This window comes from Capra hircus, chromosome 18, assembly GCF_001704415.2.
Source record: "Capra hircus breed San Clemente chromosome 18, ASM170441v1, whole genome shotgun sequence".
In the NCBI taxonomy this organism is placed as follows: Eukaryota; Metazoa; Chordata; class Mammalia; order Artiodactyla; family Bovidae; genus Capra; species Capra hircus.
Genome location: NC_030825.1, coordinates 9,140,589 through 9,152,982, shown reverse-complemented (window position 1 = coordinate 9,152,982; position 12,394 = coordinate 9,140,589). Strand labels below are relative to the sequence as shown.

General features: G+C 47.4%; 1 protein-coding gene across 1 annotated transcript in view; it reads left to right on the top strand.

The window, feature by feature from the left end:
* PKD1L2 (polycystin 1 like 2) overlaps positions 1-12,394 on the top strand; it is a 100,819-nt gene that overhangs the window by 62,365 nt on the left and 26,060 nt on the right. Inside the window, exons 24-28 of the mRNA XM_005691891.3 lie at positions 2,347-2,577; positions 4,527-4,628; positions 7,290-7,468; positions 9,379-9,525; positions 11,732-11,931. Coding sequence (XP_005691948.2) covers positions 2,347-2,577; positions 4,527-4,628; positions 7,290-7,468; positions 9,379-9,525; positions 11,732-11,931 — 859 coding nt within the window. The remainder of the gene's footprint in view (positions 1-2,346; positions 2,578-4,526; positions 4,629-7,289; positions 7,469-9,378; positions 9,526-11,731; positions 11,932-12,394) is intronic.

The window sequence follows — 12,394 nt, the reverse complement described above, 5'->3', positions numbered from 1 at the left end:
TCTATTCTCTAAATAACTAAAGAAATCTCCAAATCTGTGAACTGCAGACCTTATCAGTGGAGTAAAGGCAGAATTATTGCAAGGGGTTTGAGAACTGTATTCTTTTTTATGTATTTTTTCAAAGGATACTAAAGGTGCAGCTTCTGTCATGGGGGAATCTCATGAAGAGTTTCTGGTTTTTCCAGATTAGCTCTGGTTTTCAAAAGGGCTGTCATGCTGGAAAAGAGTAGGAAAGCCACTGCCCTCCAAGTCTTTGTGAAAACCCAGGAAAGTAAAATGTTAGGCATAGATCAGGTTTGGCCCCTGCGTGCCTAGTGCTGAGAGGGTCTTGTCAGGGGCACTTGCTTGGGGTTCTTCTCTGAACCAGCCCCACCCCTCCTGGGTGTGCCAAGGGTTTGCATAAGACCCACAGCTGATGCAAAACACTGATCAGGATTGGGAAACAGTAAGCAAACACGGATGTGAGACCCACGTGAACTCTGTCAATAAAACAGTTGACACCATAGCTATCAGAGGGGTCAGCCCCGCCAGGAGGTGTGTTAAGGGTGAAAGATAAGAATGATCTGCTGAGGCATGTTTGGGCTGCCACAAGTTCTTCCTCACCAGGTGTTGAGCAAAGAACTTTCCACATGTCAGTATTTTCTGTTGTCGCCTACCTTACCACCTCATGGTGGACCCTGGAATGAAAAAGCAGTGCTGGGTTGTGGGTCTGAATGAAATCTACACCCTCCAAATAGCCCTGGGTGGACTGCAAGCTAAGGAAGGCCATAGCCTGCAAGGGAAGTCTTGCCGCTAAGTGTACAAAATGAATAAAGAGCCACTTAGAGTGCTCTCCCCTGCCTCACTCCTGTCTCTCTCTCCCCTAACCTCAGTCCCCATACCACAAGGACCCCGAGCCCAAGCTCCATCTACGTGCCCCATTTCCCCATGTTTTGCCACAGGAAATGGCAACCCACTCCAGTATTCTTGCCTGGAAAATTCCATGGGCAGAGGAGCCTTGTAGGCTACAGTCAAAAAGAGTTGAACACAACTGAGCGACTTCACTTCACTTCACTTCTTTGCCACTCTTGTGCTCGTGGGTGGCCACACCAGTAGCCAGTCCTCCACAGAAGGACGATCCTGAGGAATGGGTCTGGGCAGGCCCTGGAGGAGGGAATTCTGAGGTCCAAGTCCCCAGACCACAGTCTAAAAGTGGGAGTCCCAGCGTTAGGATTAGGAAAGACAAATGAGGCATCTGGAGTGCAAAATTTAAGGGGAGGCTCTTTCTCAGGGTCACCAAGGATCTCGCCCTGGTCTTTGCTGGGTTGTATGTGCTGTGGCGGGCATTCCCTCTGCCCCCACGACTCTCTTCATCTTGTGTGCAAGGGCACAGCCCTAGGATGGCTAGAGTGGGACCTTTCAAAGCATGATTCCGGGACAGGGGCTACAGGTCCCTAGGTCCAAAGTGGGTAAAATTTAGAGAATTCTTTTCTATTGCTGAGAATCAGCTTAGGATGCAAATATTTGTCCTTCCTGTTTTCTTGCCATGGTTCCCCTTATCTCTGCTGTTTTTCTCTTCAGTGTAAGATAACCCACTGTCTCAGTTTGCCTGGGACTCAGGGGGCTCCCAGGATCTAAGACTTTCAGTTTGAGAAGCAGAGAGGTCCCTGGCAAACTGAGATGAGTTGGTCACCCTGAATGTCCTCTCAGCACCTTGCCCGTTGCCTGGCCTGGAAGCAGCACCCTACAAATACCTGCCTGGTGAGTGAGCACCAGGTGGGAGAGAGTACTGGAAAGGATGCATACCAAACACATGGCAGGGGCTGCTTCTGGAGGCTGGGGGACAGAGGGCGTTTTGGCTTTACCCTTCATACTCCCTATTCAAAAAGGCAAAGAGATGGACATGGTCACTCACTGAGAATGACAGGTGCAAAAATGCTTATTACAGACATGTGTAAGCATTAAGTCGCTCAGTCATGCCTAACTCTTTCTGACCTCCTGGGCTGTAGTCTGCCAGGCTCCTCTGTCCCTGGAATTCTCCAGGCAAGAACACTGGAGTGGGTAACTATTCCCTTCTTCAAGGGATCTTCCCAACCCAGATATTGAACCTGGGTCTCGGGCATTGCAAGCAGATTTTTTACCATCTGAGCCACCAGGTGAGCCCACTACAAGACATAATTCACTATATTTAAAAAATTACTGTTTAACTAAATAAAAAAGCCCAAAGAGAATCCTGAAGCTGGCCTTCAGCAGTCTCCCAGCCCTCCCCAGGACACCATATCTTCCCCACTCCTCACTGCTCTCCTCCCATAGGTGGGGAAGATATGCTCCCCGAGTGCTTTCACCAGGGCCTCTTTGGGGTTGCAGGTGGGGCCGCAGACCACCCTCTCGCAGACCCACTGCCTTTGCAACCACCTCACCTTCTTTGGGAGCACGCTCCTGGTGATGCCCAATGCCGTGGACGTCCGCCAGACTGCTGAGCTCTTTGCCACCTTTGCGGACAACCCTGTGGTTGTGACCACTGTGAGCTGCCTCTGCGTGGCCTACCTCCTGGTGCTGATCTGGGCGAGGAGGAAGGATGTTCAGGATCAAGCCAAGGTGAGGTGGCATGATCCACGGGAACAGCAGGGGGCGAGCAGTCCCCTTGCATGAGCTCCAGAGAATGGAGCCCTGGCGGGGAGCTGAGGGGCCAGCTGCAAGTCCAGGCCTTGACCCCTGGAGTCATCTCCTGTTAGCTGGCCTCTCAGCCTCTGTTCTTGTTTATCAAATTATCAGGATTATAAAGCTGACGACTTATTGAGGATTGACTATGTGCCAGGTACTACTCCCACTTAATGCCCACAACAGCACCAAGGGGGAGGGTACTGATGATGAGAGTCCTCTAGACCACCCACAAATTCAATGATTTGCTAGGAGGACACACAGAACTTTAAATAGCTATTATCCTCATGGTTACAGTTTACTACAGTGAAAAACTACAGATTAAGATCAGAAAAAGGAAGGGTTCAAGAGATATCAGGCAAGAGATTCTAACTGTCCTCTCCCCATGGAGCCCTACAGACAGATGAATTCTTCTAGCAATGATGTGCAACAGCACATGTGATGCATTGCCCACCAAGGAAGCTCCCCAAACCTTGGTTTTACTAGGGGTCAGTCTCATAAGTATGGCACCCGCATGAATGCCTTTAGTCTCCAGCAACCACTGCCCCTCATCCCTGCCCAGGTCAGACTGATAGAGCATGGCCCAAAGCTCTCACTACAGATCAGACTGTTAGCACATAATGCCTAGGGTGGCCCGAGGCCCCAGATAGTCAGACACCCTGATCATGCAGAATATTTCAAGAACTTAGAGGTTATCTTCCAGGAGCGTGCCAAAACCAGTCCTTTCTTTGGAATGTGTAGGATAATTATCTAGTCCAAAGCCACCTCCAAGGAGCCAGAATTCAAACCCAGATCTGCCTGACAATAAGTCAGGTCTGAGGGTAAAAACAAGATCAAACAATAACCAATTGTGACAACAAAGTTCTGATTCTTTTTCTGATACATGCATCACACCTGACCCATAGGAGCCTTCAATACACACTCACGAGTGAGTGAGCACACAAATGAATATAATGCACTGAACCTTTCAACATTGCCTACCCTCCCTACATACAGCAACACCTCTCAGGATGTGAATGGTATGAAACCTAAAAAGATAATAGTTGCTCAATTTATACTGTTGTCTTTGATTTGCCCAAGGGGTTTAAAACTAATATTTTAAGTCCTTCAGCTGTAGGTTGGTTTCTGGGGAGCAGACCCTCAGATGGAGTTGAATATGCAGGTTGTTTATTAAGAAGTGCTTGGGATCAGCCCCGGGGCAAGGAAGGAAGAAGGTAGGATGGGCAGGGGGAGAAGTCAATTTGGGATGCAGCCTACTGATAGTTGATTGACCCCTTGAGGAGCTCTGGAATTGTCTTGAACTACGCTGAGAAGCCCAGGTCTTGATCTTTGGCAATGAACCAACCTGTCCTCAGATATTGGCTTCCCTAGGAGGTGCATGACTTTGACAGAGATGACTTGCATCCCTGACAATTCCACCTTGGCAACTGAGAAAACAGCCCTCCACTGACAATAGATCTGGGCAGCTCATCACTGACCAGCCCTCTGTAGCCTCTGACCAACTCCAGCTATTTATTTTTTGCTAAAACAACATTCATTCTTTTAAAATTTCCTTAGAGGCACAATCTGGTTACCAATGGTATGAGAAATCATTTATGAACAGAGTTTGTATTTATCAGCTCAAACATCAAACATTCTCAGCTTAATACCAAATTCATTTCCAATTTGACTACTTTGGGTCATATTTAATAATAAGTATATATTTTTTATTTTAAAAGTTTTGGTTTTCACTTGAAACCCTGCTTTTATAAAGAACAGTTCTTACCTGATGCAATGAATCAATAGCAGACATAAGTGTGATTCCCCCCTTTCACTCTCATGAATGCCCAACTCACTCCTGGCTACGTGTGTGGTGGATGACCCCACAATGCCATCCTTCTGCCCAGGTAAAGGTCACAGCGCTGGAGGACAACGACCCCTTGGCTCAGTACCACTACCTGGTGACAATCTACACTGGACACCGGAGGGGGGCAGCCACCTCCTCAAAGGTACTTGACTTACAAGACCCCTTGGTCAGTTAGCATGTACCACCCAGCAAAGCGCTGGCCAGTTGGTTGTTGAGTTACTTTAGCACACTGGATTTTGTTGCGGGTTTTTTTTTAACTTCTGCTTTTTTGGAGAAGAGTATCTTTTTGCTAGACAAAAATAATACCCTAAGCCCCAATATTTAAAAAGATAAAGGAGGAGTGGATTAAGGGACATCTGGGGTCTGGTGCTGCTTCCCCGGTAGCTCAGTTGGTAAAGAATCTGCCTGCCAATGTAGTAGACACGAGAGATGTAGGTTCAGTCCCTGGGCTGGGAAGATCCCCTGGAGAAGGAAATGGCAACCCATTCCAGCATTCTTGCCTGGGAAATCCCATGGACAAAGGAGCCTGCCAGGCTACAGTTCATGGGGTTTCAAGAGTCGGACACGACTTACCCCTATCACTGGACCCACTGGTCTTCTCATTTAACCCTACTAAAGGATAATTCAAACAGCTAGTTACCTGCACTCAAATGTGCTCACATATGCAGAACAGTCAGTAGACTGCTACCAACAATAAAGGGGAAAAAAGAATTTTTAAGAGAAAGGGGACAAAAGAAAGAAAGAAACAATGGCAATCATTTGAAAAAGAACCTCAAATTACATTTTTGAGGAAAACAGATTAGCTGGCATCCAGCTAAGAGGTCAGGCTGTCCTTGAAAGGCTGACTAAAGGTAGTGAAGCCATGATTTCATTTGTTTGTGGATTCTCCAAACTCCCTAAAAGTTTAGTTGTGGAGCACACAGCAGGTTGCTTCTGTCATGTCTCAGCATCCTTAGTTAAGTCTGCCCTGCGTCATGTCCTTCATCAGAATGTACCATCCTGCACAGCAGCCTCCAGGCTTCCTTTACTGAAACTGTGCTCCATGAAACATAGTTTGAGAACCATGGATACTGTGTGTACTCTGCTGAAGAAAGCTCTGTTGATTTGGTTTTTTTTTTTAAATATTTATTTATTTATTTATTTGGCTGCACCAGATCTTAGTCGTAGCTTGCAGGATCTTCCATCTTCATTGCCGCATGAAAACTCTTAGTTGTGGCATTCAAGATCTAGTTCCCCGACTAGGGAACTCCCTTGCATTGGGAGCTCAGAGTCTTAGCCACTGAATCACCAGGGAAGTCCCTCCATTGTTTTTTTAAAAATGATATTAGGCTCCATGAAAGCATGGCATGTGTCCATGTACTTTTTACTTTTTGAGTCCTATTTAAATCTTATTTTTACTTGTGTATACATTTATTTTTATTTGAATTAAATAAAATTTTAAAAATTGCTGCACCTCAGTGCCTCAGTCAGCTATCTAACGCAGAGTAAGTACTCAGTAACTGTTTGCTGAATAACTGCAGGAATCACTTTCACCCATCTAACGACACACCCACCCCATTTCTGTTTGATACAAGGAACTGACCTTCCTGGGAATGAAAGAGTGAAAGTATGCGATCTCCACAGGCCATTTCATGGCTCCCCATTTCACTTTTCAACTGATACTTCTTAGTTGGGTTCTCCTGGCACAGTGGCTCTCAGATGGTTGGCCCCCAAGGATGGCTGGTAATTTTGGAAGTCGCTCTGGTTGTCACGACTTGGGAGAGGAAGAGATGCTACTGGCACCTAGTGAGTGGAGGCCAAGGTCGACGCTCAGCATCCTACAGCACACGGGAAAGCCCCAGAGCAAGGAATTATCTGCCCGAGAACGTCTACAGGGGAGACTCCGCTTTAGAAGCGGACTCTGAAGCAAGGATTCAAGCACAAGCAGTTCATCTGAGAGGGGTTCCAGGGCACCCCATAGGGGAGTGGGAAGCCAGGCAGGGAAGGGAAGGAACAAGGAGCTCGCATCAAGCCCGCCACCCGCCCTGGGCAACTGTAGCCCAGTCCCACTGGGGGACTCTGGAAAGCAGTGAAGAACGTGGGCCTCAGAGTTATCCCAGCAGAGGACTGAGGGGACTGGATTGTTTATCCACCAATCCCACAAGTCATCGGGGGAACCCAGCTTGCAGGGGACATTAATTCTCTGCCAGCGTTCACCTGCTGCTCTGACAGCCAAGAAACCCCCAGAGCAAGAGACACAGCAGTGGCAGTGGGACAGCCTCACCACAGTGGTGAGGCTAAGGGATGGATATCAGTGGGGCATAGTGACACCTGCTGTAGTTGTTTTGGGCTCAGGTAATCAGGCATGGCCACCAGCAGCACCTGCAGGGCTTCAGAAAAATACAGATTCCTGGTAGATCTGGATGGGGCCCGAGAATATGTGTTTTCAAAGTAATGGGCAGTCATTCATTCCTGCCTTAATACTGGGAACTCTGGGAGCCCTAAGAATATAGTCATTAGGGAGAAAAACCAGTTCCTGCCCTACGGCCCTTTCAAATAAATAGACGGGAAGTCTGAAAAGTTCATCAGGAAGCATTTTATGAGTACAGCTCATCTCAAAGATGTGCACACAGATAGTGTATGCAAAATCAAAGATGTGCATACAGATAGCGTATCCAAATCTTCATACAGCTGAAAAATAACTCAGGCAGGCCCAAGGTGGGAGGAGAGGAGGAGAAAGGGCCGAGCTCCGTTGGGTTTCATTGGTTTTCAGACACCTCCAGTGAAACATGGGGCTCAGTTACTCCTGGCCTCTCGGTTTCAGGTGACTGTCACCCTATATGGCCTGGATGGAGAGAGTGAGCCCCACCACCTGTTGGACCCCGACATCCCAGTTTTTGAGCGAGGGGGAGTGGATGTCTTCTTGCTTTCCACCCTGTTTCCCCTGGGGGAGCTGAGGAGCCTGCGACTATGGCATGACAACTCAGGGGACCAGCCATCCTGGTGAGTCAGGGGTGGGCAAACCATGGGGACCTACTAAGCGACAGGTCCAAGGCTGGGCACTGCGCATGTGCTGCCTTGCTGATCCTCGTGAGCCTCTGTAAGAAAACAGAATGGATCCCTATTTCACAGATGAGGAAACCAAGGGTCAGAGAGGCCCACCAGTCCACAGGCCACACATAATGCTCAGTCTCTCATTTAGCTCTCAGTTTCCACATCTATAAAATGGGGATAGATGTCTACTCTAATGACAAACCCTGCCCAATATGAGGAGAGTAGATGAGACACTAGCTGATTCTTCAAAAGATGTCAGAACGGCTCCCGTGCTTCCCTCACTGGATGCTCACTGACCCTCTGGGACAAGTGTGTTTTATAAGCGGGTGAATCTAAACTTGGGAAAGCTTAACTGACTTGCCCAAGGTCACACAACTGGCAAGCTCAGAGCCAAGAGTCCTCCCCATTTTGTCTGAGGCCCAGATGAGTGGCCTCCAGCCTGAACACTTGCCAGTGGCTGGCAGCTTTCAGAAAACACAGCAGTTCAACCACTGTCCTTAACTCATCTACAGGATTAAGACCCTCAGCTGAGGGTTGGTTCCTAGGATGCAGACTCTGAGATGAAGTTGAATATGGAGGCTGTTTACCTAAGGGATGCCTGGTATCAGCCCCTGGACAGGGAGGGAAGCAAGCAGCATGGGCAGAAGAGCTTTGATACAGCCCAAAGACAGCTCAGCTGACCACACAGGGAGGTCTGGAGCTGTGCTGAGTTGGGTTGAGATGTCCCGGTCTTGATCACACCCAGGTGCCTCACCCAATGGGCACTGGATGTCAGCCACCTCAGGAGGGTGTGTGACCTCAACAGAGGTGGCTCTTACATGCCTGATGGGGACTATCCTCCATGAAAGGAGAAAATGCATGTTAAGAGCTTCTTAGCATAATCCCCGCTGTGCAGTAAATGCTCAATAAAGAGTGCCTACAGGGCTTCCCTGGAGGCTCAGTGGTAAAGAATTCTCTTGCCAATGTAGGTTTGATCCCTGATCTGGGAAGATCCCACGTACCTGAGCAACTAAGCCCATGCACCACAACTTTTGAGCCTGAGCTCCAGAGCCCTGGAGCCACAACTACGGAAGGCCGAGCGCCCTAGAACCCATACTCCACAACAAGAGAAGCCACCACAATGAGAAGCCCACCTACTGCAACCAAGAGTAGCCCCCACTCACTACAACTAGAGAAAAGCCCACACAGCAACAAAGACCCAGCCGAAAATAAAAATAGATAACATTATTTTTTAATAAATAAAACATAACAGTAGATAGTTTAAAAAAAGAGAGTGCCTATTGATATCATTAGTCTCATTTCCCTGTAAGGCAACAGAGAAAACAGTTGCTGCTGAATCTGACCACCCAGCAGAGGCAAGATGACTTCATTTCTTCCCTGGGCCTCAAAGATCTAAATCAGATTTGATGATCACCACAGAGCCCTTGGAGGGCAGGCCCATTCTGTGGATGGAGGCCCAGGGGAGGACCAGGTTTGTGTGCTCAAGCCTGCACCTCCCTGGACACACAGTCCAAACAATTCCACTTTCCTTGCTTGTATCAGGATGGTGACCCTGGGCTTGCTCCCCTACACGAGGGTGCACAGTTTCAGAATGCACGCTCTTGCAGCATACCTGTGAAAACTTGGCAGCCTCCAAGCTGGTGGTCTACACTAGCTGAATTCCCCAGGTGAAGCCAAATTCACCCACTGATTGGGGCATTTTGATCAAGGCACTAATGGCAATGAAGTAAAACACAAAGTCTCTTTTTAGGAGTTCTAGTTCTTGGGCTCAGGTCTGCAATATATTAACATTATCTTCAAGGGGTCCAAAGACATCTCATCTGCCTAACATTATCTTCAAAAGTGTGGGTCCCCTCCAGGTATGTAAGCCGGGTGCTGGTGCATGACCTGGCAATGGACCGGAAGTGGTACTTCCTCTGCAACTCATGGCTATCCATCGACGTCGGAGACTGTGTCCTTGACAAGGTATTTCCGGTGGCCACAGAGGAGGACAGGAAACAATTCAGGTACTGTTCTTTTTTCTTTAAAGCCAATGCTCTTTTACTTTGTCATTTCACCTCTAGAGAAGTTGCCTCATAATTCAGTCTCAGCCAAATAAAAGCATGTTTCTGCTTGCAGGTCTGGGTAGCTCTGAATGTGTGATATTAATGACTAATCAGTTTTTCTTGATGTGATAGAAGGGCCCTGGACCCTTCAAGGCAGAATTATCTTCAGGTGGTGATAACAGTTATAGAAGAGTTATCCAAATTTCCTTGGATGTCACAGAATAACACTTTTTATATGAGTGAACAGACTGATCTGAATGGTGATTCTATGTCTGGCCACCTGGAGCCTCTTCTTCACATCGCTTTACTCTCAATGAGTTTTTCAGCCTCTCCCGTGCTTTACTCACTCCCTCATCCCCTTTCCTGTTGTGCACCCTTCCACAGCTGTTCCCAGACACACATAAGCAGATTCAAATGTACACCCACACACACAGGACACCACATATTGCCGTTTATCTTATATCTTTTAAAACAGCATGTTATTCTGAATATGTTGCCTTTTTTCTTTTAAAGGACTTCCCTGGTGGCTCAGATGGTAAAGCATCTGCCTACCATGCGGGAGCCCCGGGTTCAATCTCTGGGTCGGGAAGATCTCCTGGAGAAGGAAATGGCAACCCACTCCAGTATTCTTGCCTGGAAAATCCCATGGACGGAGGAGCCTATAGGCTACAGTCCATGGGGTCACAAAGAGTCGGACACAACTGAGCAACTTCATTTTCACTTTTCACTTTAATAATATATCACACACATCCTTCTAGGAAGGTCAAACTTCTGAGTTAAACTTTCCTTATTGGCTGCATGATATTCCACAGAATGGATGACCCACAATTCTCCTACACATGGGCATTCGGTCTACTTTTAGTATATCTACCAAAAGGTGACATTTTCTCCCAGCTGCCACTGGGAGCAGCTCAGCCTCCAAGGGGGAAGAAGTCTGAACCAGAGAGACTTAGACCCCAACAGAGGCATAAAATAGATGTGGGCACAGGTCATAAAGTCCCACACTCCTGCTGGTGACTTGCTGTGTAACCCTGGAGAAGTCACCACACCTCCCCAGGTCTCAGCTTCCGCATCTGAAAACTGATCAATTCAATGTGCCTACCCCACAGGGGGCCTTGGGTCCCATGGAACGATGTAGTAATGTGCTTGGCACACTGTGTGGGTCAGGCTAAGTACTCAGTTCCAGGAGCACCTCTTATCTCCAACTGCATCAGCACACATGATGCCTAGAAACCTGGCAATGAGCTCTCTGAAGACAGGAGCTTCTCATCCCTGTGAATCCCTGGGGCCCAGCAGACAGTCTGGGACAGGGCACTGGGGGTATCAGATATTTGCTGAATAAGACAAATAACATGGACACTGTTTTTGGCAACTGACCTCTCTCTCTTTCTTCACCTTTGCTCTGAGTCTAGGGCACCCACATTCCCTACAGTGACAGTCAAAGTATTGTACAACCCTGGAGGGTGCTGGCACTGACCAATCAGAACAAGCGACAGTAGGAAATCTCTGCTCTGGACACTCTATTATCAGAATCTGCATCTTTCAAAAGCTCCTGAGGTTGAACTACATTCTACTCACAGGGAAATAATACAATTCCTTTACGAGAATGTGATGCCTTTTCTGAGATCCTGTTTCACAATTTTTACTCTCTCAACTCAGTCTGAATCCAAAACCTGGGATTTTTAACCACTATTCTCTAATGCTGTAATTATAACAAAGCAAATAATATTAAGAGTTATATTATTATATAAAAATTATAACAAAATTATTGCTAACACTGATGAATACTCACCTGTATGTCAGCTACTTTGCCAAATGCTTTTATCACTTTTAATCCTTTCAACAATCCAGTGAAGCACTTTCTGTTATTAACTGCCTCCCCCCATTTTACAGATAAGTAAACTGAGGTACAAAGAGTAAAGTAACTTGCCTGAGGTCACACAGTAGGTAAGAGGGCTCCAACTACTCTGTCCAGAGTCCCCATCACTAATTCTAAATGATGCTACTATGATGCTGTATTTCTTCTATAACAGGAAAAAAAAAAAAACAGATGAAGAATTTTAGAAACAAATCCTCTCTCTCAGTCCAGGATTGCTCCAAAGAGACCAGGCTTCTCCCCTATTCCTGTCTCCCTAATGCCTGTCACTCTCCCCTGGTCTGTCCACAGCCACCTGTTTTTCATGAAGACCTCCACAGGCTTCAAGGATGGCCACATTTGGTGCTCCATCTTCAGCAGCTCAGCTTGGAGCAACTTCACACGTGTCCAGAGGGTGTCCTGCTGCTTCTCACTGCTCCTCTGCACCATGCTGACCAGCATCATGTTCTGGGGTGTCCCCAAGGACCCAGCTGAGCAAAAGATGGACTTGGGTAACTCCCACTCTCAAGGCATGGAGAACAGGCCTACTGGCAGTAGACATGAGCTGTCACTGCCCCAGAAATGCCGTGCAGTTTCAGAGGTCCCAAGACTACCCTGAAGTTCAATAACTCATTAGAAGGACTCAGAAGTCAGATATGCCACTATACTCATAATTATTAGAGAAAGGATACAGATCAAAATCAGAAAAGGGAAGAGGTATATGGGGCAGGATCCATGGGAGACTAGGCACTGAGCTTCCAGTGGAGTCTGGATGGCACTCACTCCTTCAGACAATGACATGTGATCACATGCGCAGAGTAATGCCAACCACGGATCCTCTCTTGAGCCTTAGTGTCTAGTTTTTATTGGGGCATGCTAACATAGACATGGCTAACCCTGGATGACTGACCTAAGACTCCAGCTCCTTTAGACGCTGAGGTGATACAGGGCAACCAAGGCCCCCACCATAAATAA